At 39.3% G+C, this 25000-nt stretch overlaps 1 protein-coding gene across 4 annotated transcripts in view; it reads right to left on the minus strand.

The window, feature by feature from the left end:
• Positions 1 to 25000, minus strand: part of pip5k1cb (phosphatidylinositol-4-phosphate 5-kinase, type I, gamma b) — an 86359-nt gene that overhangs the window by 11673 nt on the left and 49686 nt on the right. For 2 of the 4 annotated variants that reach the window (XM_079819687.1, XM_079819685.1), the window contains exons 7-16: positions 21976 to 22275; positions 20930 to 21135; positions 15962 to 16045; positions 13974 to 14022; positions 11396 to 11480; positions 11146 to 11307; positions 8874 to 9006; positions 5732 to 5767; positions 5531 to 5650; positions 1691 to 1982 (exon numbers count right to left, since the gene is read on the minus strand). In XM_079819687.1, the coding sequence (XP_079675813.1) occupies positions 1691 to 1982; positions 5531 to 5650; positions 5732 to 5767; positions 8874 to 9006; positions 11146 to 11307; positions 11396 to 11480; positions 13974 to 14022; positions 15962 to 16045; positions 20930 to 21135; positions 21976 to 22275 (1467 nt within the window). The remainder of the gene's footprint in view (positions 1 to 1690; positions 1983 to 5530; positions 5651 to 5731; positions 5768 to 8873; positions 9007 to 11145; positions 11308 to 11395; positions 11481 to 13973; positions 14023 to 15961; positions 16046 to 20929; positions 21136 to 21975; positions 22276 to 25000) is intronic. The other 2 variants (XM_079819688.1, XM_079819686.1) reach the window with 1 other exon arrangement.

Below are 25000 nucleotides of genomic sequence, written 5' to 3' on the forward strand. Positions count from 1 at the left end.
CGCGCGAGTGAGTGAGTGTGTGTGTGTGTCCGCGCGAGTGAGTGAGTGTGTGTCCACGCAAGTGAGTGAGTGAGTGTGTGTGTGTCCGCGCGAGTGAGTGTGTGTCCACGCGAGTGAGTGAGTGTGTGTCCGCGCGAGTGAGTGAGTGAGTGAGTGAGTGAGTGTGTGTCCGCGCGAGTGAGTGAGTGAGTGAGTGAGTGTCCGCGCGAGTGAGTGAGTGTGTCCGCGCGAGTGAGTGAATGAGTGTGTGTCCGCGCGAGTCAGTGACTGTGTGTCCGCACGAGTGAGTGAGTGTGTGTCCGCGCGAGTGAGTGAGTGTGTGTGTGTCCGCGCGAGTGAGTGAGTGAGTGTGTGTCCGCGCGAGTGAGTGAGTGAGTGAGTGTGTGTCCGCGCGAGTGAGTGAGTGTGTCCACGCGAGTGAGTGAGTGTGTGTCCGCGCGAGTGAGTGACTGTGTGTCCGCGCGAGTGAGTGAGTGAGTTTGTGTCCGCGCGAGTGAGTGAGTGTATGTCCGCTCGAGTGAGTGAGTGAGTTTGTGTCCGCGCGAGTGAGTGAGTGAGTGAGTGAGTGAGTGAGTGAGTGAGTGAGCGAGAGAGTGAGTGAGTGAGTGTGTGTCCGCGTGAGTGAGTGGGTGTCCGTGCGAGTGAGTGAGTGAGTGTGTGTCCGCGCGAGTGAGTGAGTGAGTTAGTGTGTGTCCGCGCGAGTGAGTGAGTGAGTGTGTGTCCGCGCGAGTGAGTGAGTGAGTGAGTGAGTGTGTGTCCGCGCGAGTGAGTGAGTGAGTGAGTGTGTGTGTGTGTGTCCGCGCGAGTGAGTGAGTGAGTGTGTGTCCGCACGAGTGAGTGAGTGAGTGAGTGAGTGTGTGTCCGCACGAGTGAGTGAGTGAGTGAGTGAGTGAGTGTGTGAGTGAGTGTGTGTGTGTCCGCGAGTTTGTGTGTGTGTGTGTGTGTGTGTGTGTGTGTGTGTGTGTGTGTGTGTGTGTGTGAGATTTAATCATTGTATTTGTTTGATATTTTGAAGGTCCTCTGAGCATTTCCCCCAGACGATTCCCATATGGACTGATGGTAGCTGAAGCTCATTAAATATGCTAATCTTATCCAATCCTAGCCGTGGGCGTGTACTTCCAAGTCTTCAGTGCGGCACGCCCATCAAATCCGAATATTTTTCAGAGAGCCTCAAAACCAAGGCAGAAAATAGTCCATTACTTATTCATTATGTTCATACACACGTTTCTGAATGTAAAAACCACGCAAAACACCATAAGTTGACCTCAGACAACAGTATAAAAAATAAAAAAAGCCAGTTCATGACGCCTTTAAATAAAAAGGTTTTTCTATGAGTACTAAAGGATTCCTCACATGCCATTCATTCCTAAGGGGGTCAAATTGACCCGCAAGTGAAGGATTTGTTCCTTTTTTTTTATTACAACCACAAAACTCCTTGAATCCAGTCCATTTTTTTGTGTATTCGTGGTTGAAGAAGTCCTAGGGTCTTGGACCACTCAGACAAACATGAAATGAGTTTCGGGTCAAAATGACCCGAGGGAAGGATGAGGGTAAATTCAACATGACATGATGGTGTAAATCCCACGGTAGATCCCGTATTTGAGCCGACACAACACCCGATCCTCAAACACATCACAGCTTGATTACTCATTTAACTAACGGGTCAGAGGCAGTTTAATATCACACTTACGAAGTAGATGTCAGTGGTTGCTGCGACCTCTTGGTCCAGCGACCCGTGGCTCTGAGTCTCTGAGAGCTGATGGCCCGCGTCAGGACGCTGTGTGTTCGGGCTGGAGCAGGGCGGCTCCGGGGTCTGTTCTGCTGGTTCAGGGGCCGCAGCCGCTTTCAGGGTCCCGGCCTCTGGTGGAGGAGCTGCTTCCGGGGGAAGTGTTTCCTCGGTAACGGGTGCTGATGCGGGTGTTTCTGGGACGAGGTCATCAGTCTCTGATGCTGGAGGAGGAGCCGCCGTCTCCTGTGATGCACTAAAACAAGAAATGAGGGCAAACTTTTGAAAACTCAAATCTTTTCATATGTGTGAAATTAATTTTATTTGTCGACCTGATGTGTGACCATTAACCAAGAACTGTGACCAAGCAAATGTGTTGAAATATTGACTTTAAATCTTCAAAAAAGTGTTTAGCTCAAAGGAGTTCGGCTGACAAAACAAGTTAATAAACGACCTGAGGATGGATTTATTTTACTTCAGACAGTCCGAAACCACCTAGCAACCACCTAAAACACCCTAGCAACCAGTTATACACCATATACACCGACCTAAAGGATTATTAGGAACACCTGTTCAATTTCTCATTAATGCAATTATCTAATCAACCAATCACATGGCAGTTGCTTCAATGCATTTAGGGGTCTGGTCCTGGTCAAGACAATCTCCTGAACTCCAAACTGAATGTCAGAATGGGAAAGAAAGGGGATTTAAGCAATTTTGAGCGTGGCATGGTTGTTGGTGCCAGACGGGCCGGTCTGAGTATTTCACAATCTGCTCAGTTACTGGGATTTTCACGCACAACCATTTCTAGGGTTTACAAAGAATGGTGTGAAAAGGGAAAAACATCCAGTATGCGGCAGTCCTGTGGGAGAAAATGCCTTGTTGATGCTAGAGGTCAGAGGAGAATGGGCCGACTGATTCAAGCTGATAGAAGAGCAACTTTGACTGAAATAACCACTCGTTACAACCGAGGTATGCAGCAAAGCATTTGTGAAGCCACAACACACACAACCTTGAGGCGGATGGGCTACAACAGCAGAAGACCCCACCGGGTACCACTCATCTCCACTACAAATAGGAAAAAGAGGCGACAATTTGCACAAGCTCACCAAAATTGGACAGTTGAAGACTGGAAAAATGTTGCCTGGTCTGATGAGTCTGGATTTCTGTTGAGACATTCAGATGGTAGAGTCAGAATTTGGCGTAAACAGAATGAGAACATGGATCCGTCATGCCTTGTTCCCACTGTGCAGGCTGGTGGTGGTGGTGTAATGGTGTGGGGGATGTTTTCTTGGCACACTTTAGGCCCCTTAGTGCCAATTGGGCATCGTTTAAATGCCACGGCCTACCTGAGCATTGTTTCTGACCATGTTCATCCCTTTATGAGCACCATGTCCCCATCCTCTGATGGCTACTTCCAGCAGGATAATGCACCGTCACAAAGCTCCAATCATTTAAAATTGGTTTCTTGAACATGACAATGAGTTCACTGAACTAAAATGGCCGCCACAGTCACCAGATCTCAACCCAATAGAGCATCTTTGGGATGTGGTGGAACGGGAGCTTCGTGCCCTGGATGTGCATCCCACAAATCTCCATCAACTGCAAGATGCTCTCCTATCAATATGGGCCAACATTTCTAAAGAATGCTTTCAGCACCTTGTTGAATCAATGCCACGTAGAATTAAGGCAGTTCTGAAGGCGAAAGGTCAAACACAGTATTAGTATGTGTTCCTAATAATCCTTTAGGTGAGTGTATTTACAGTGTCCACCCGAGGAAAATTGACATCAATACAAATATTGCTAAGAAAAAATAGTCACAGCATATTGCATAGTTGTATTTGTGATGATTGTCCAATCATTCCAACATCATTTTTGGCCAGGCTGTCATACAAAGAGATTATGAACAAACAAGAGAGAACCGGAATATGAATAACTGATTATGTATGATTTTTCCTAATTGTTTCCTGTTTGCCAAATAATTTTGTCAGATAAATATCTTAACCATGTTTAGTGTTTTGTTTTTCTTTTATAATTAATGTATTAAAAATATCATAAAAAACAAATATCCCTTCTGGACATCACTTTTAGCCACTGCTGTATATAAAACACATACACACATATGTAATATAATATAATATTCTGCACATTTATATAATATCATATTTACAACCACGCAAGCGGTTTCCACACAGAGCTCGACGTGTCGGAAGAGTGTGAGTGTTTGAGCTCAGAGGAGCAGATGGTCTGCAGTAAATCCCGCCGGACCGTATGGAAACATCCTACACCTGGATCACAACACACACCTCTTCTGGGGTCAGGGCTTGTGGGTAATAACAGCTCTTTCATAAACGCACCATAAACAACACACATTCCTCTGGCATACTATTTACAGTGTATGATTATGGATGCATTAATCTTAATCTCGCGTACTGTGTGTGAATATTATGTGAATTATGATGCAGTCAGAGAGTACATCTGGTCATTTTCCCCAAATAAATCCTGAGAGGATGATCACCCTCACACACACATACACAGGCATGCACACAGACATACACACAAACACACGCACACATGCACGCACACACACATACACACACACACATACACACGCACACACAAACATATATGCACACACACATACACACATGCACAAACACGCATGCACACACACATACACATGCACGCATGGACACACACGCATGCACATACACACACACACACGCACACACACACAATCATGCATGCACACACATACACATGCACGCATGGACACACACACATGCATGCACACACACGCATACACACAAACACACGTACGCATGCACGCACGCACACACACACACACACACGCACACACACACACACACATATACACACGCGCACATGCACACACGGACACACAAACATGAACGCACACATATACACACACAAATGCACACACACAAACACACACGTACACACACACACAAACACGCACACACACACATGCATGGACACGCACGCACACACACAGACACACACAAATGCACACACACAGACAACTTGCACACACACACAAACACACGCACACATAAACACACGCACACATGCACGCACGGACACACAAACATGAACGCACACATATACACACACACACACGCATGCATGGGCACACACACACGCACACACACACACACACACACACACAAACACATTCAAGGACACACGCACGCACATATGGACACACACAGACACACACAAATGCACACACACAGACAACTTGCACATACACGCATGCATGGGCACACGCACGGACACTCACACAAACGCACACACACTTTTTACTTTCATGTTCACAATCTTTGAGGGGACTCTCCACAGCTGTAATGGTTTTTATACTGTACAAACTGTATATTCTCTCCCTTTACACTAACCCTACCCCTAAACCTACCCACCTCACACACACACACACACACACACACAAACACACACACACACACACACACACACACACACACACACACACACACACACACACAAAACATACCCCTAAACCTATCCATCACACACACACGCCCACACACACATACTAACTCTACCCCTAAACCTACCCATCACACACACACACACATAGAAACTAACCCTACCCCTAAACCTACCCATCACACACACACACACACACGCAGACATTGCATGTTTACTATGCTCACTGTCAGTAGATCACGTGCTGAACCTTCCACTCCCATCTGTGCTTTTATGGGATTGCGCTCTCAGGCTAATCTGCCCTGTTTAGTAAAGCAATGAGGTAATGTTTGCACATACTGTGTGTGAGAGACGTCTGGCTCCTCCTCCTCCTCCTCCTCTTCTCTCTCTCTCTTCACCTCCACCTGCACAGTGATCGTCTGCTGGTCTTCCTCGTGCACGTCCACCACTTCATGTGTCCTGCGGAAAAACAAACACACTCAACTACAGGCCACTAACACACTTCACTGTGTAAAATACAGCAATGCAAGTGAAGCTCACCTTCCCTCGCCGTCTTTCATAGACAGCGTGTGTCTTCTGTGAACAAAAGATATCCACAGGTATTCATATGCAAGCTTGTTGTTGTGGTAAGACTTTAATGCATTATAAAAGTATTTTTTAATGCATTAATTATGCATTAAATACACCTTATAATGCATTGTAGGATCTGATGAATAATTGTAACCTGAGTTCTGATACATTACGATACTTATCTATACATTTTCACACCATTAGAAAGTATAACGCATTAAAAAAAACATGACAAACAACTAATATTAGATGTAACAAGGAACCTGTGAATATTATAAAGCATTTTAACTTTGTAAATAAAGGCTTCAGGTAAAGTGTTACAGTTGTATATTCTCAGAAGAGCTTTCTCATTTCATGACTTAAAATGAGATAAACTCATCCTTCCCTCACGGGTCAAAATGACCCGATGCCCCCAAAATTGTACTTAAAAAATTTTTTTGTCCAGAAAGCTTATTTCGTTTAATTTTGATAATATTTTTTCCTTTTTTTGAATGCACTTTTTGTTGATTTTTTTTATTGTTTTATTTTATTTACCTTTAAATGACTAGATTTTATCAATAAACAATGAATAAATAATAATTTAAGCACATTCTTTCAACTTAATTCAAAATAACTCACAATTTCATGCAGAACCCTTTAATTTGAGCTCAAAATATCTCCCATTGGGAGTCTTTGCCGACATCTTGTGGAAAAATAATAATATAAGATGATATTTCACATGATATTTATGTCTTTATAGCTCTATATGGAGCAGATGAGCTGTTCTGCTGGGTCCTAAAGTCAGTTTCTCCTCAGAGTGCATTCAGATACATATGTAGACATTATACAATCATTTTTTGTTAAGGTTTTAGCATTTTTAGGGTTTCCTATGTGAACTGAAGCATTCCTCACATTCCATTAATCCCTAATGCTGCATTCACATTAACGCAAATAGGGCCCTATCTTGCACCCAGCGCAATTGACTTTGTACACCGACGCATGTGTCATTCCTATTTTGCACCCGCGCAAAGCGCGCTTTTCCCTCCACAGAAGCACGTCGCTAAACTAGTGAATGCACTTGCGCTCCCTGGGCGGTTCAGCGCAAAAAAGGAGGCGTGTTCCGGCGCAAACAATCCCTGGTGCTATTTTGCTGTTCCATTAAACAATTGCGCCACTGACCAGAAAAAACCTAGTCTAAAGTCAGTGGCGCGTTGCGCGTTGTTCATTACGCTATTTTAAGGGCGCATGCTTGACCATAATGTATAGCGTGCACAACGCGCATACACTTTGCTCATGTAATCTACACAGATGCAACAGTTATTTTTGCAAATCATAAATTGTTACACTAAAAAAATATTAACACATGAGATGACGGAAATCATTGTGGTGTGCCAAGATGTGAAAAAATAGGCATAAATCTAGCTTACAAATGATTCAGGCTAATTGTAATAATTAAGGATAAGACCTGTTTGCCCAATAGTGGCAAGACATGTATGTATATAAGGACATCTGACAAATTGGTTTGTCCGTCAAGAACCAGGAACAAAAATCGACTGAAAAACTGAAAAAACTGAAAGACTGAAAAAAAAAAGACTGTGAAATCACCTTTACCATAATGTACAACATTACAACTTCACTTCTCTGTCTTTCACTGCTCTTACAAGAACATCAGTCTCCTCGGCTGTGAACCGCTCCTGGCGTGCGCCTGGTAAATAGGCTACGCCATAATAATAGCAATCCATAATGGAACTTGCGCACCTGCTTTTAAAGGGAATGTTGGATGACGCTCGGATTGGTTTATTCACGTTACGCCCAAACCACACCTATGAATAATGAAGCTACTTCAGACCAACCCATTTTAGATTTGCGCCGGGCGCACGAGCCATTTATCCCGCCGGGAAAATAGCAACAGCGCCGAGACCCGCCCACAAAGTTACTTGCGCTTCGCGTTTTGACACTTGCGTTTCAGATCGTTAAAATAGGGCCCATAGAGCGTCAGGAGCGAGTGATTTCAATGTTAAGTCAACGGAAAGACGTGTTGACATGTGTCTGGAGGTCCTGCGGCGCGATAGACGCGATTCCGCCTCATTTGCGCAAATGACGTGAATTTGACGTGCATTGAGCGTCTTGCGTGAGTGGTGCTTTTTGCGAATTCGCGTCTGACGCACGAGTTGAAAAATTTGAACTTTGGCGTCAATTCGCGCCACGTTAACCAATCAGGAGCCTGCTCGCTGCTGTCACATGATAAAGTGACGTGATGAGAAACCCTGCATAATTAAAAAAAAAACTACATTTTGTGTGACAATAGTAGTATAAGACTTTCTCAGGTGAGAATGTAGTTGTTTAAAGCTCAAATCTGTGGTTTATTTATAAAGAGAGTGCCTATTTTAAAAATAATAATCTTGTGTTTGTGGAGTTGTGAGCTCCAGTGGATCAGCGGTGCTCAGCGCTCATTAACCCCAGCGAGAGCAGCCTTTCCTCAGCCAGTTCTTCTGCCGTCTGGCACTGGCTCTGATGTCCTGTAGTGGTTAAACATGATATAATTCGTCTTGTGTGGATCTAACGGCCAATCTTTGCTCTCATGAATCTATAATTTGTTGTCGGTCAAATCGTTTTGACTGAGGGCAACGAGAAGTTTCATAACTTTATTTTTTAGGATATTTAAATATACATGCAGTGAAGATAATGTAGGAGTAGCCTGGACCACATTTGTGTGGCTATTAATGTTTAATATATGTTTTTAATGAAAATGAAAAGAGGCAGAGTGGTGTTTTATGACATATTTCTCCTGGAGCGACTTGAACGCGCGTCTATTTCGCTTCAAACGCTCGATTTACAGCGCGTCCAATTCGCTGTGGACACGCGAATGGATTAAAAATGTTGATGCGGTAGATGCGATTTTGACGCTCAATTCGCGTTTGGTGTGAACGCAGCATAAGGGGGTCAAATTGACCGGCGAGGGTCACAAAACTCCTCTAATACAGTATTTTTTTTGTGCATTCGTGGTTCAAGTGCGAGAAAAGTACTATGGTCTTGGACCACTCCGATAAACACAAACTTAAAAAAAAAAATTTCGGGTCAAAATGACCCGAGGGAAGGATGAGGGTTAAATGAGCTGATTTAAGGTGTTGACCTGTAGCGCGGGTGTTCTGTGGTGTCTGACGGCGAGCGTTCTGGGATAGATATGGAGGTGTTTGAGGACAGGGTCGTGGCCACAGACGCTGTGGTCGCTTCCTCGAACGACGGAGGAGTGCAGGACGGCAGACCTGAGAGAATAAACAAGAAAAAAAGAACAAACAATTACAGAGGTTGGCTACATTTAAAATCAAATCTCTCAGCTAAAAAGAAGAAGCTTTTGCTGAAGTTCCCATTAAGTTACTGAACATTTAAAATGTCTGGTTTTTACAAATATTTTTTAAATGTTTAAATCATATTTGATCATTCTGCAAACCTTAAGCCAATGTTACGTTTGAACGTTTTCTGAACATCCTGAAACAATTAGTTACATTTAAAAAAGTTGTTTTTGTACTAACATTTTGAGAACATTATTAATTACTTTATTACTTTGATTTATAAGGAAGGCTACATTGTGGTCACATGACTTCATTATTTAGTTGCATGTTTAATTTAGAAAGTGGGTCCAGTTATCATGTCATACAGTAAATATGATTATTTAGCATTTTTAAAGCAACTACCATATTTTCCTGAAAATGAGTTGCACCTGGCTATAAGTTTCATCCTGTCAAAATTGCGTTTTTGCATGAAAAAATAGGATAATGCACATCAGTGCATAAGTAGTGAAGTGAAGAGCAGTGAGTGATTTTCTCTTTGTCTTTAGTTCACTCAAAAATGAAATTTCTGTCATCAAGAAATGAATACAGGTTTGGAACAATATTAGAGTGAGTAAATAATGACACAATTTTAGAGGTGAACTGTCACTTTCAGGGCAGCTTGTTCACTATAGGCTGCGCTGCTGTCAATGTAAGACCTCCGTGCATCTAATATACAGACACACACCGATTTTACTTTCACTTTAGACATAACCAACTGTGTTTATGTTAACCTTGTGTGTATTTGACAGTATTAGCGCAATAAGACGACTACTTAGTCCAGTAATCGCGTGTTTGACAGGCGTTTAGTGCGCGCGCTCGGAAAAGCGCATGTTAAAACCGCGCATGAGCACGTGAATGAAATGTTTAACCGGCAAGGCTTTAAAACACATGCAAATAATGAAATTTCGTATGATGTGAATGTATGTTGCGTTGTTCAGTATTGGTATGGAGGCAAATGATAGAATTTGTAGAAAAATAATTAATTAAATGCAAAATCGAAAAAAACGCAATTGACAAGCGCGTATTGAACAGTGAATGCCGTACCGAACGGTGCAATATTGTATTGAGAATTGTGGCATCCCTATTACTCAGATATTATTAGTATTTATAAAGCACATATTAATGCCTTATTCGGCATGAGCATATTCTACATCCTTTAATCACCCAATAGCTAAACTAACAACTACCTTACTAACTATTAATAAGCAGAAATTAGGAGTTTATTGAGGCAGAAGTCTTAGTTAATAGTGAGAATTTGACCTTAACCCCTTAACTGTCACCCCCCTTTTTGAGAATACACATGAAAATGCACTATCCAAACTTAAAGGGCTGTAATTCAAGAATGCGTTGGAATATAGACCCAAGTTTAAAGCAGACACTCTGCAGATTATTGCTGAAGTGAAAATATGAAATTATGAAAAAGTTATTGAAGTTTAAATTTACTGTAAATAAAAAATACTGTACTAAATATTTTTTATTTTATACAAAATATATATTTAGCAAAACTGTTTTAATCTAAAATTACTATAAAATCAAAGCCATATGTCTAACCAAGTTGTGTTCCAATTTTGAAGTTGATATCACAAAAATTGAAGTCCCCATGAGATTTTGTTTCGGCGCAGTACCAAAAATAGCCACCGGGTGTAATTCAAATTTCATTGATTGTTTTTTGATGCATTTTCCTGTAAATTTCTGTCCAAATGACACTTCCATCACAGAATGATCACCAAATATGAAACCTTGAGACTCAGACCTTTCCGACGATATGTGTTTGTCAAGATTAGAAAAGATTTTGATTATAAAGTAGTTGTAATATGAAACATGACGCCGCCTACTAGGGGAGGAGCCCGCTAGAATAATTTAAAGTACCGTTTCCATGGTAATGCAATTTCAAAACGGTTTTCACAGGATGAATTTTGAGTTTGTAAGCTTTCGAATGATACCTAATTTATGATAATTACTAAAATATATGATATGAAAAAAAGGCGATCAAAAAAAGAGCGCCAGTTAAGAGGCTAATCTAAAGTGTGAGCGTAATGCACACACATAAGGAAAAAAAAGTCTGAAAGTTACCGTCGTTCTCCAGCACGGGGAAGCTGCGCGCTCCTCTCAGATCGTAGATGTTGGGGTCTCTCTCTGAGGGCAGCTGGCTGGCCGACCAGGCCGCCCCGGGGCCGCTGAATTTGGCCACGCTCAGAGCCACACGGCCCTTCTTAGCAGGAGAAGCCTTCAGTGCTGGAGAAACCACCGTTACATTACAGGCTACATTCAATGGCTCCTTATTTAAGGGAAGTGTACAGTAACTCAGTCAGTCAATACTCACAAGTGCTTTTCTTGAACACACTGCTGCTCATGAACCTGAAGAAACGGTCAGCGTAGAAGTTGGGCCGGTGGACGGAGACAGTGTCCTGTGAGACAGAAGAGATGTGAGACGAGTGGCCATTCACACGCAGGGATTTGTTTTAATCCAACACTTATTAAAGCTTCTCGGCGTCAAATTATCCGTCAGAACGCCGTCGAAGAGGCACAGAAACTGGGCAAGGATGGACCAATCACAGTCATTTGTGATCAGGATATTATTATCAATCTGCTTGTACAATGTATGGCGGGTAGTATATTATATTATTTTTAGTATATTTTCCTAATCTAAAAAGTCTAATTTTAAAAGTCAGATTCTTTGACTTATATTATTTACATGACAATTAAGCTCATTTGATTTATTTTACTTATTGCATAAGAACCAAACATTTTTTTTAAACATAAACTGTATATTTATTATACATATTTAAACATTGTGGTAGTGATGATTGTGTTTTTATATTGTGTAAAGCACTTAAAATGTTACTTACTTACTTACTTACTTGTACTGCATTTAATTTATTCTGAATAAAATGAAAAATCATTATATTTATATTTTATTTTTTATATATTACAATTTATAATAAAATTACTATATTATAATAATGAGAATCTAATAAGAATAAAAAATAGATCCTAATATTCGGCTTTCTGAGGCATGAAGCGTCTCTTGGAGGAAGACATTATTTGCTTTATTTACAGTATTTACAGTAGACAGTATTTGCTGGTAACATGTGGCAGTATTCGGGGAGAAAATGACAGACTTTCCAACTTCTGAAGCGAAATGAATAAAGAGAAACAGAAGTGGGAAAGCGAATGGAAAGAGACGCAGATCTAAAGCGAAACCAAACACAAGTGATCCTTATCAAAGTCTATCCACTGTCTCAGTGAGTCTCCAGTACATCCACACACACACACACACACACACACACACACACACACACACACAGACACACACACACACACACACACACACACACACTCATGTGCACTCACGCACACACACACACACACACACACAGACTCACAGACTCACACACACACACACACACACACACACACACACACACACACACACACACACACACACACACACACACACTCATGTGCACTCACGCACACACACACAGACTCACAGACACACTCACACACACACACACACACACACACACACACACACACTCACACACACACACACACACACACACACAGACTCACAGACACACTCACACACACAGAGACTCACAGACACACACACACACACACACACACACACACACACACACACACACACACACACACAGAGACTCACAGACAGACACACACACACACACACACACACACACTCACACAGACTCACACACACACACACACACACACACACACTCACATCTCATGCATTAATCAAGGAGGCCACAGCGTGAGATTACCACATTCAATATTAACTTCAACAAATTAAAGGGTTAGTTCACCCAAAAATGAAAATTCTGTCATTAATTACTTACCCTCATGTGGTTGGACACCCGTCAGACCTCCGTTCATCTTCAGAACACAAATGAAGATATTTTAGTGTAAATCTGATGCTCTGAAAGGCCTCCATTGGCTCAATGCACGGTTCACTCTCAAGACCCTTAAAAGACACTAAAGACGTCGTTACAAAGTCCATCTCACTACAGTGGTTCTACAATAACTTTATGGAGTGACGAGAATAGTTTTTGTGCGCAAAAAACCCTAAATAACGACTTATATAGTGATGACGATTTCAAAACAAGCCATCATGAAGCTTCGAAGCGTTATGAATCAGCGAGTCGATTCAGCAGTTTGGCGGTTTGACACGCGATCTGAATCATGAATCGACTCACTGATTCATAACGCTTCGAAGCTTCATGATGCCTTGTTTTGAAATCGGTCATCACTATATAAGTCGTTATTTAGGGGTTTTTTGCGCACAAAAACTATTCTCGTCACTCCATAAAGTTATTGTAGAGCCACTGTAGTGAGATGGACTTTGTAACGACGTCTTTAGTGTCTTTTAAGGGTCTTGAGAGTGAACCGTGCATTGAGCCAATGGAGGCCTTTCAGAGCCTCAAAATATCTTCATTTGTGTCCGAAGATGAACGGAGGTCTGACGGGTGTCCATCGACATGAGGGTAAGTAATTAATGACAGAATTTACATTTTTGGGTGAACTAACCCTTTAAAGAGAACAAAATATGATCTTTTACAAAGTATTGATTTTGTTTTGGTTTTCCTGCTTGAATGTTGATTATTTCCTCATATTCTCCATTGTTGCGGCTCCTCTCTTCCCAGTCTGTCAGTAACGCTCTGTTTAGTTCCTGTCTCTATGAAGCCTTCTGAAAAGCACTTTATAATTATTATAATGAGGAATATTGTGACGTGTTTGTTCCTGGAAGAAAACTCAAGACTACAATGGAGGCGTTTCAGGAGTTCAGAAACACTGACACAGATATAGAGAAGAACTCAAACAGCAGCATCACACACTAAAGAGAGAGGAATATGGGAAAAGCGTAAGAGGATTCTCACCCCATCATGGACCAGAGCCTTCCACGTGTGTTCCAGCTTCTTAATGAGTCTGCAGGAACGAGACACACACACACACACACACACACACGTCAGCTTACAGATCCACACAAACACAGACTGATGGAGAGCTTTGGATTTATGTTTTTGCCACTTAATGCAGTTTTCCAGAAATCTTACATAAGAGCACATAAAACAACCCCAACGCTAGTGAAGATTAAAGAGCGGAGCGTTTCATCCCAGCTGCTCTATGAGATCCATTCACACACTCAATAAGAGCACAAACACACACTAATGCAGGCAGATCAGCTCAACGGAAATATTATATTTTACATGGATATTTGTATAAATATCCATATAAAAAAACAAATATTTAAAATAAAAAAAGATAAAATTATTAAAAAAAAGATTAAATAAAAAAATAAAAGGTCAGTCTCATATGCAATATAAATATCCATTTAAAAAAAACAAATTATAAAATAAAAAAATATAAAATTATTTAGAAAATAAAATAATAAAAGGCCAGTATTATATGTAATCTAAATATCCATATAAAAATAAAAAAATATTTAACATAAAAAATAAACAATTATAAAATAAAAAATTATTGAATTACAAAACATTTTTTATTAGATAATAAAAGGCCAGTCTTTTATGTAATATAAAAATCAAATATTTAAAATAATAATAATAATAATAACAACACACACACACACACACACACACACACACACACACACACACACACATATATATATATATATATATATATATATATATATATATATATATATATATATATATATATATATATATATATATATATATATATATATATATATATATATATATAAATATAAAAATATAAAAATATAGAAACAAAATTATAATAATAAAAGGAAAACAGTCTTATATGTAATATAAATATCCATATGCAATATAAAATACAATTCAAAAAGGCCAATTTAGCTTAAAGACAAATATCACAAATGTATTTAAAACAATTCTGCCAAAAAATAAATTACCAGATTTACCTAATTAAGCATCTTAAAATGTAGACAATTAAAATATATATATATATATTTTTTTTTAATAATAACTTTTAATATCAACAACAAGGTACAATGAACATATGATATTTAATTTTATATAATAAAAATAATATAAAATATTATATAAAATATAAAATTTTATAATATAAAATTCAAAACATTGCCAATTTTGCCAAAATATATATACATATAAAAATAAAAAAATGCCCAGATAATGAATTATTTCAGTCTTAAAAGGTAGGCAGTTCTTTTTTAATCTATTTACAGTTTAACATTTGTTTTAACAACAACTACAACCTTAAAAAGCTCGAATTAGCTTAAAATAAATAGTCCCACAGCCCCAATAGCTCTTAAATATGATATAATATAAACTTTAAAATATATATAAAAAATGCATTTCAATTTAATCTTAAGCAAGTTTGATGTTTGTACGGAAATCATTTCTTGACAGCTTTGCTTTATTCTATAAAACGTGGGCATTAAAATGAAGTATTTTTTATTTGGGATGTGTGTGTCATGGATCATGTGACTTGAAAAACAGGATTTAGTGTTTTAGACTGATTTAGAGAACAGAACGTGGCATTTGAAAACTGCACTTAAGTAAATCTGGCAGATGTGAATATAATATTTTATATAACATATAACCATCCAGAATCTGTCTTGTGTTTGCATGCACAAGCTCATTACCCTAAAAAGCTTCACATAACATTCAGTACATTTTTAATAAAACGTTGTGCATGATATAATATTTCTGGTGGATTTGTAATGCTTATATCATCCATACTCTTTTATATTGCAATCATGCATACTGTTTAGGACATAAATTGTTTAAAACGTGACTCTTGTATCTTAGATCCACTGCAGATTTGAAATATGCATTATGGACAAATGCATTGTAGAAAATAGCTGTAAGTGTGTGTGTGTGAGTGTGTGTGTCACCTGTAGGACTGCAGGATGTCTATGATGCCTATGAAGAGCAGGAGTCTCTCTCCTTTACCACTGACTGCAGGGATCCCACCCATCCTACAGCGAGAGAGAGAGAGAGAGAGAGAGAGAGAGAGAGAGAGAGAGAGAGATAGAGAGAGAGAGAGAACACAGGATATCAGTATGTTCCCTTACGAAAAACAAGTTTATTCAAGTGTGCTATTAGAATACTTTTTTTTTTTTAAACAAAAAAAACAAAGTAGTTTATTCAGTCTACTTTTTATGTACTTCTCAGAAATATACTTAAAATTGCACTTAAGTATACTTGACCTATACTGGCAGAAAGGTCCAAGTATACTTGGCCTATACTTGTAACTCAATCTTTTGATCGAGATATACTTAAAAGTATAATTTACTAGACATGAAGCTTTGGGGATGAAGTCTTGATGAAGCATGAAGCTAGAATAACATGTTTTTAAAATGAAAAGAGTTAAAGTACAGCTAAAGGTATATCAAGTACAAAAATGAATACCTAAATAGGAGCATATATATATATATATATATATATAACATATAACAAATAACATATATATATATATATATATATATATATATATATATATATATATATATACAGTATAGTAAATGATAAGTATGATGTTATGTTCACTTAATGAAAACTTCCTTAAAAGTATAAAACTACTAAACTAGTGGTTTACCGAGTGTATACTTCAAAGTGTGCTTTCATACACTAAACAATGTGCTGCAAGTATTTGACTAATAAACAATCAATATACCTATAAGTTCACTGGTAGTATAGTTGCAGTACAAATTAAAAACTAGTTGTGTACACTTACTTTAAATGAGTCATGCAAGACTGGCCTGCGTGTCTTTAGTAAATCCTGAGTAGACATGTGCTGGTAAACGTTAATACGATATACCGCAATAATGAACATGCACAATATTGTTATCGTGGGCACTTCAAAATACCGTGAATAATTATTTCTTACGAATTATTCAGATTTTTAGAATGCATTTTAAGAATACTTTACCCATCAACCGTTTAAAATGAACAATACGTCAAAGAGGAACGCGCACTGATGTAAACAAAACCCAAGGAGCCGAGCACATGGCGGAACGAGTGAAGGAGACGCACATTCACTCTCTGACAGCAGAGGGCGCTGACAGAACAGCAGAAGTGCAGCCGTTTCCCCAGTAATTCTCGTAAACAAAACCAAACACTTAATACTTAAAGACTTAAGGCCTTTGCACACTGAGTCCGAAATTCACATGCGAAATTTTCGCACGTCAAAAAATAAATTCGACCTCACGTTATGTCAATCACGCTTGCAGACTGCCTCCGAAACTTTCGTCTGTCAAAAAAAAAAATCCGGAACAGGTTCGATTTTCTGCGTTTTTCGCATCCGTTTTTCCCATCTACAGTGCTGATGCCCAACCTAAAACTGCTGGCAATGCTGGTGAATGAATCGCCAGTGCTCAGATACCCTTATATATTATTGTATCAAAAATACTGCTAATATTATTATATCACAGCTATAATTATAGCTCACCAAGTCCCTGTAAACCGTGTGTGTGTGTGTGTGTGTGTGTGTGCGGAGAGACATACTGCCAGTCTTTGTTCAGGATAAATTGATTCACGGAGATTGGTGGTCTTCTTTTTAATATGTGGCTCCAGTATCGCTAGCAAAGCAACAAACTGAGCCACTGACAGTCTAAAGTAAACTTTGAATCGGTCTGGATAATCCCACGGATCCTTGATAAGGAGGTGGAGCTCTCCTTCCTCTCTACGCGATCGCAGGAGTGGATGATGGACCCTTTATTTCCCCTTTCTCTTTTTTAAGACGAGAGTGGACAAAAAAAAAATCATCCTCACTACTTGAAGACGGCATTTTGTATTTTTTGGCGTTTTTTTTTTCGTAACGCATTCATTAATACGCATCGGACTCAGTGTGCAAGGTCTCTGTGCGTGACAAATTTTTCGGATCACGAATACGAAAAAACGCATGCGAAAATTTCTGACTCAGTGTGCAAAGGCCTTTAAGGCTATTCATTTTCAAACTTAAACATTTTATATTTTAATCTGGACTAAATTACATGCCCTAGATATTGTTTGAATATGTTCTGACTGTTGTTCAATCACACACTTTACAATAAGGCTCCATTATTTAACATTAGTTCATTCATTAACAAACCGACAATGAAAAATACTTCTAAAACGTGTATTAATCTTAGTTAAATGTAAATTTCAGCATTTAATTACACATTATTAATATCAAAAGTTGTAACTGTATTATTTAATGGACCTGAGCTTACACTGACTAACAGTTGCTTTTTTAACTAACATTATCAGAGAAGAATAACTGTAAAAATGTAGTGATTCGCTCTTTGTTGATGTTCATGCATTAACTAGTGAGACATTATTGTAAAGTGTTACCTATTGTTCTTTATAATTCTTTTGCACTTTAATCTGTTTTAAATATTTGTTTACTTTATACATTTTTGTGTATTGCTTTATTGTATTTAAATGTTTGGTTCTTTTTGTTATAAGAAAGTTAAATGTTATAGTATGACAACACTTTTTTTGCAACAAATTTCAATATCGTGATAATACTGTATACCGTGATAAAAGCTTCAGCAATTAATCGCAACACAGTCCCTCCAGAAAAACGTGATTATGCGATCGCATGATTTAATGCATAATCAGCCAAAGTCTGCATATTTATGCAGGGGCCGCATTTTTTCAAATACGCCTCACTTTCGCGGCGTAAATTGCCTATTTCCGCGTGCAAAATATGCGGGGCTTGTATGATTTTATAGTCCCCGCATTTTCGTTGCAAAAAAGTCATATATATTAGCAGAAAGTTGAAAAATGTTTGTTTACTTCACACAAGAGCCGCCATTTCCCCCTGTTGCCATGGGAACGTTTTGAAGTGACGTAATTACCTGACGTGAACAACATCGAAAAGCTGCAAACCCCGTGGTGAAACCATAGATATCGTTGAAACCATGATGAAGCACGCAAATTCCCATTTGCCAACAAAAATAACAGCAAAAGACCAAAGCAAAGCAGTTTCCCGGTGTGTTGACCGATTTCAAAACACTGCATCATGAAGCGTCGAAGCGGTATGAATCAGTGAGTCGATTCAGCGGTTTGAAGCGGTATGAATCAGTGAGTCGATTCAGCGGTTTGAAGCGGTATGAATCAGTGAGTCGATTCAGCGGTTTGAAGCGGTATGAATCAGTGAGTCGATTCAGCGGTTCGGAGCGTTATGAATCAGTGAGTCGATTCAGCGGTTTGGAGCGTTATGAATCAGTGAGTCGATTCAGCGGTTTGGAGCGTTATGAATCAGTGAGTCGATTCAGCGGTTCGGAGCGTTATGAATCAGTGAGTCGATTCAGCGGTTTGGATCGCCAAAGTCACGTATTTCAGCAGTTTGCACGTGATCCGAATCATGAATCGACTCACTGATTCATAACGCTTCAAAGCTTCATGCTGTTTTTTGAAATCGGTCATCACTATGTAAGTCGTTATTTAGGGTTTTTTTGTGCACAAAAACTATTCTCATCGTTTCATAAAGTTATTGTAGAACATGGGCGTCGGAAGCAAAAAAAATGTGGGTGGGTCCTCAGAAATTTTTTACTGGAGTAGATGCCAATTACATTAAGTACAAATATACTGCTTTGCTTGCTAAACGTATAGTTAGGAAAGACAAAATTACAGAACTCGCCATATCATTGAGAGTGGCAGTAGTGTAGGGGTAAGACGCACGGCATCTAGTTTTGACACAAATCGACCCGCGGTTCGAGTCTGCCTTTCGCCGAACTCAATCTTCTCCGTTTTCCCATCACAAATCATATTGGAAAGGCATTTATTTTCAATAAAAATGAAGAAAATATTAGAAAAGTGGAAATAAAGTGTCTAATGTTTTTTATAATAAGTGTTTATCGATTAGGGGTAGGTAAAAAGACGTGCTGAATGTTAGAGACGATAAACGTGGGTGGGTCCAATATCATTGATCATAAAAAGTGGGAGGGTCTTGTCCCACCCACATACAATGGTTCCGACGCCCATATTGTAGAACCACTGTAGTGAGATGGACTTTGTAACGACGTCTTTAGTACCTTTTATGGGTCTTGAGAGTGTATTTGTGTATTTTTTATGGGTCTTGTATAAGTGCATTGTGCCAATGGAGGCCTTTCAGAGCCATCAGATTTACACTAAAATATCTTCATTTGTGTTCCGAAGATGAACATGAGGGGAAGTCATTAATGACAGAATTTACATTTTTGGGTGAACTAACCCTTTCAGAGATGGCACTTTGTGCATTGGAAGCACTCAAATGCCTGTTTTGTATAGCTACCTCTGTAAAACAGGAAGTTATTTATAAATGTTCTCAGAAGTTGTAGCATATTCCTTTTGTAAAGCTACAGAACTTGGCTAAATTTTTTGTAAATTTGAGCCATGTGTTTATTAAGGTCTTCAATAAAACAAGATGAGAACTTAAATATTCCCAGCACTTTCTGTGATGTAGAGTTTTTCAATCCGCAGTTTTTGCAAGTTCCCGCAATTTTATCGCATAAAATTGCATAAATATCCCGCATTTTCCATCACATTTTTTAAGAAAATGTGCCACATAATCAAGGATTTTTGCCCGCAACAATCACAAAAAAAAGCCACATTTTTCTGGAAGGACTGGCAACATGAAAATTTGATACCGGCACATGCCTAATCCTGAGTAAAGCCAAAAGAGGGTTTGCGCTGGAGCACGCTGTTAGTAAATTTGGCCTTAGGGGACTAAATGCTGCTAGGTGTAATTTGCACTAGAAATCTAGCATTGGGGATTTGTTGCTTTTTCCTGTTGCACCGAACTTGCATTGAACCGCGATCCCAAAACCGACATACGTCTGACTTCTGTGCACCGCTAATCTTTACTAAAACAGAACCCAAAGCATCACACGTACGTGTCTTCAGTGTCTATGGAGTCTCTGCACGCGGCTCCTCCCTGAATGGACTCCATGGCGGTGGAGTAAAGCGCTCGCTGAGCGGTCGGCCTCTTCTCGTCGCTGCTGCCCTGCGACCCCTCCATCTGCTGCTCGCGCTCCGCCTGGTCCAGATTATGAACCCCCAACAACAAGCTGTAGTCCATGATCTTAAAACTCTCCAACACCTGCACAGAAATGCCACAGCTTTAGAATCAATCTGTCCAGTAAGCAGTGTTGGGGAAAGTTACTGTGAAAAGTAATGCATTACAATATTGCGTTACTCCCTTAAAAAGTAACTAATTGAGTTACTTAGTTACTTTTTAAGAAAAGTAATGCGTTACGTTACTTTTGCGTTACTTTTTCTCACCTGGGCTGGGCTTGTTTTTGCTTTGTTTTTATAACAAAAAAGTTAAATTTTTGTGCAACGGTAAAGACCTCTTCATACCAAAATTGAAATAATAAGCCTCAGGCGGAGGTAAAAATGCAAACTCCCGCATGAACAGTAGAGGGCGCAGCTCTGGATAATGGTAGAATAGGATGCAGGAGAAAAAAGTTTTACCAATAAAAACAAAAAATGTAGTAATTTTCATCATCAAAGGTCAGCAGCAAGACATTGGTAAATTAAATATAAAGGTAGAATAAATGCATAAAAATAGTTGTTTTATTTAACATTTAATTATTGGAGGTTTGCATAGTACTCTGATTTTGCATTTGACTGATTTTATTCATTTTGAGGAGAACTGAATCTTTATTGTGCAAGTGAGAGAAATAAATGCTCACATTTAGTCTGGAACTACAATAACCCTCATGTTCACACACACGCCTCTGCACTAACTCTCAACATGGGGGCAGGAGAGCTGTCAGTCAAACTAATGTGAAAAAGTAACTTGTTGTAAATTTGAAAAGTAATGAGTTACTTTACTAGTTACTTGGAAAAAGTAATATTATTACGTAACTCAAGTTACTCGTAATGCGTTCCCCCCAACACTGGCAGTGAGCGAGCGCATCCGCACAGACACACTCACCAGACAGTCTCTCTGGAGCGTTTTGACCAGGGCGTTGTACGTGTCCACGTCCAGCAGGAGTCCGTCCTGAACGTCCTGCATGAAGTCCAGGTCTTTGAAAGTGGGCCTGGACTTCTCGCGCTCTTTCTTGGACGCTCGCCGCTTGCACGTGGAGCCCTTCAGGTCGAACTTGAGGTGCATGCGGATGGCGCGGGGCAGGACGTTGTTCATCACCACGATACGGATGTTCTTCCCGCCGGACTGAACGCAGTACAAACCGAAGAACTTGGGCAGCAGGGTGCGAGGATTCTGGTTCAGGTTCTGAGGGAGAGAAAACACAGTTAAAGGGTTAGTTCACCCAAAAATGAAAATTCTGTCATTAATGACTTACCCTCATGTCGTTCGACACCCGTCAGACCTCCGTTCATCTTCAGAACATTTACGTTTACATTTACATTTATGCATTTGGCAGACGCTTTTATCCAAAGCAACTTACATTGCATTCAAGGTACACATTTTTTTGTACTTTTTTTTTTTTGTCAATTCTTGCTTTCCCTGGGAATCGAACCCATGACCTTGGCGTTACTGTTTGAGCTACAGGAAAGCTCAGAACACAAATGAAGATATTTTAGTGTAAATCTGATGGCTATGAAAGGCCTCCATTGGCACAATGGCACGGTTCACTCTCAAGACCCTTAAAAGGCACTAAAGACGTCGTTACAAAGTCCATCTCACTACAGTGGTTCTACAATAACTTTATGAATCGGCGACAATAGTTTTTGTGCGCAAAAAAACCCTAAATAACGACTTACATAGTGATGACGATTTCAAAACACGGCATCATGAAGCTTCTAAGCGTTATGAATCAGTGAGTCGAATCAGCAGTTTAAATCGCCAAATTTCAGCAGTTTGTCGGTTTGATACGCGATCCGAATCATGATTCGACTCACTGATTCATAACGCTTCAAAGCTTCATGATGCATTGTTTTGAAATCGGTCATCACTATATAAGTCGTTATTTAGGGTTTTTTTGCGCACAAAAACTATTCTCGCCGATTTATAAAGTTAATTTAGAACCACTGTAGTGAGATGGACTTTGTAACGACGTCTTTAGTGCCTTTTAAGGGTCTTGAGAGTGAACCGTGCCATTGAGCCAATGGAGGCCTTTCAGAGCCATCAGATTTACACTAAAATATCTTCATTTCTTTTCCGAAGATGAACGGAGGTCTGACGGGTGTCGAACGACATGAGGGTGAGGAATTAATGACAGAATTTTCATTTTTGGGTGAACTAACCCTTTAATAGAGGAATTCACCGCTGGCAAGCTGGGCTTATGCTGACAAAAATATGTTTTAAAAAAAAGGAACGCTTTCTTTTAAGGCTTGACACATTACTACTTACCATAGTAATAACCAGGGCTTGACATTAACGCCCGCCAAATGCGGGTGGATTTCAGCTGTGGCGGGTAAGGCAGCCACTCCCACTAGCCACTTTGGCAGGTTGAATATAATTTCAGCCTACAGCCAAATTAAATGCCACGACCGTCGTATCAAAAAATTACAATTCAGTTACAATTCTTTATCGATTAACTTGCAGTTATCGTATGGGATGATTTTAGACTCAAAATGATTAATAAATGCACGCACAATTATCCTTGATAAATGTTGCAGACATGTTTTACTTAGGCCTGTCGCAATAATCTATATATCGATATATCGCACAATATATGTACATGACCTCAATAATTTTTGCCCATTATGTTTACATGATAATGAACGTCACCAATATTTTACTCGATTGTGCGTCATCTTGTATGTTTTCCGTTCACCGAGGTGAAAGTGGTTCTCGAGCAGTTCCTTCACACACAGAGCGGTTATCGACAGGTGAAGAAAAGCCGCCATTTGAGGCGTTACAGTGTTTTCCTGACAACTACTGACAGTTTGGAAGAATAAGCCCAAATGGACTCGATTTCAAAGCCGCAATCCCCTGTTCCGTTGCACATATACATGTCAACGCAGAATGACGAGAGTTAAAGCCGTTTCACAAGGGAAAATGTTTATTTACTATTTATAAATTTTTCTATTTAGGATAATGTATATTTTACCCTTAATTTCCATGATCTAAAGAATTAAAAGGTTGTCATTTGAAAGTGTGTAGGTCTACTTGCATTAATATACTGTTTTATTAGGATTATATATTCAGTGGCATAAAATAGTCTTAAAATTACAATAATATCGTTTATCACAATTATTTAAGGGATGATATATCGTGAAACAAAAAGTAGCTATCGTGACAGGCCTAGTTTTATTATCCTTTTAACTTGTGTGTGCAAAATACAGAATTACATGAATGTGCAGCGATTTGTACAAATAGACATAGTTGTGTATACAAAACTTCGATTCTGTATTATTGTAGGTCAGAATTTGTGCGTGCAACGAGTAAGATGTGCATTTGTGGATCCGGTGACGCGTGTGCATTCTTTGACTCGTTTGCGAGTCGATCCTGTTTGATTCTTTTGGATTTTGAGACTTTCATTTCGCCGGTTTGGCCTTGCACGATCCACACACACACAGCTGTCTAAGAAAACCTGCTGCCACTAGATGGCAGTATTCTGCCAAAACAGACACTGGCACCGTGAGCGTTATTCTGCCTATAAGACGCTATTTCGCAAACTCGCGTCGCGGCTGATGTGAATGGTTTTGACGCAAACTATTCGCACACAAAATATTCACTTTTCCGCGTCGCTTTTCCGTTACGTGTCCGCTGTGAAAGGACCTTTAATGTTGAACATAATTCAGAATATTGAGAAGATTTCTGTGGACATTTCCTAGTTCACTGGTCAAAAAATCTCACTTATTATCTATTAATCAAAAATGGAGACGATGCATTTTGTTGTATCTTTTTGTTTTTAAATGTTGTGGGTTCCATTTCATTAATTATTATTATTATGATGTTTATAAGTCATACTGACGCCAATAGTAAAATGGTAACCACTGCAAACAGATCAAACAGTATTTTAACACAATTATGGCTTTAAAAAACACAT

Source organism: Gobio gobio (genome assembly GCF_949357685.1).
Source record: "Gobio gobio genome assembly, chromosome: 6".
Taxonomy (NCBI): domain Eukaryota; kingdom Metazoa; phylum Chordata; class Actinopteri; order Cypriniformes; family Gobionidae; genus Gobio; species Gobio gobio.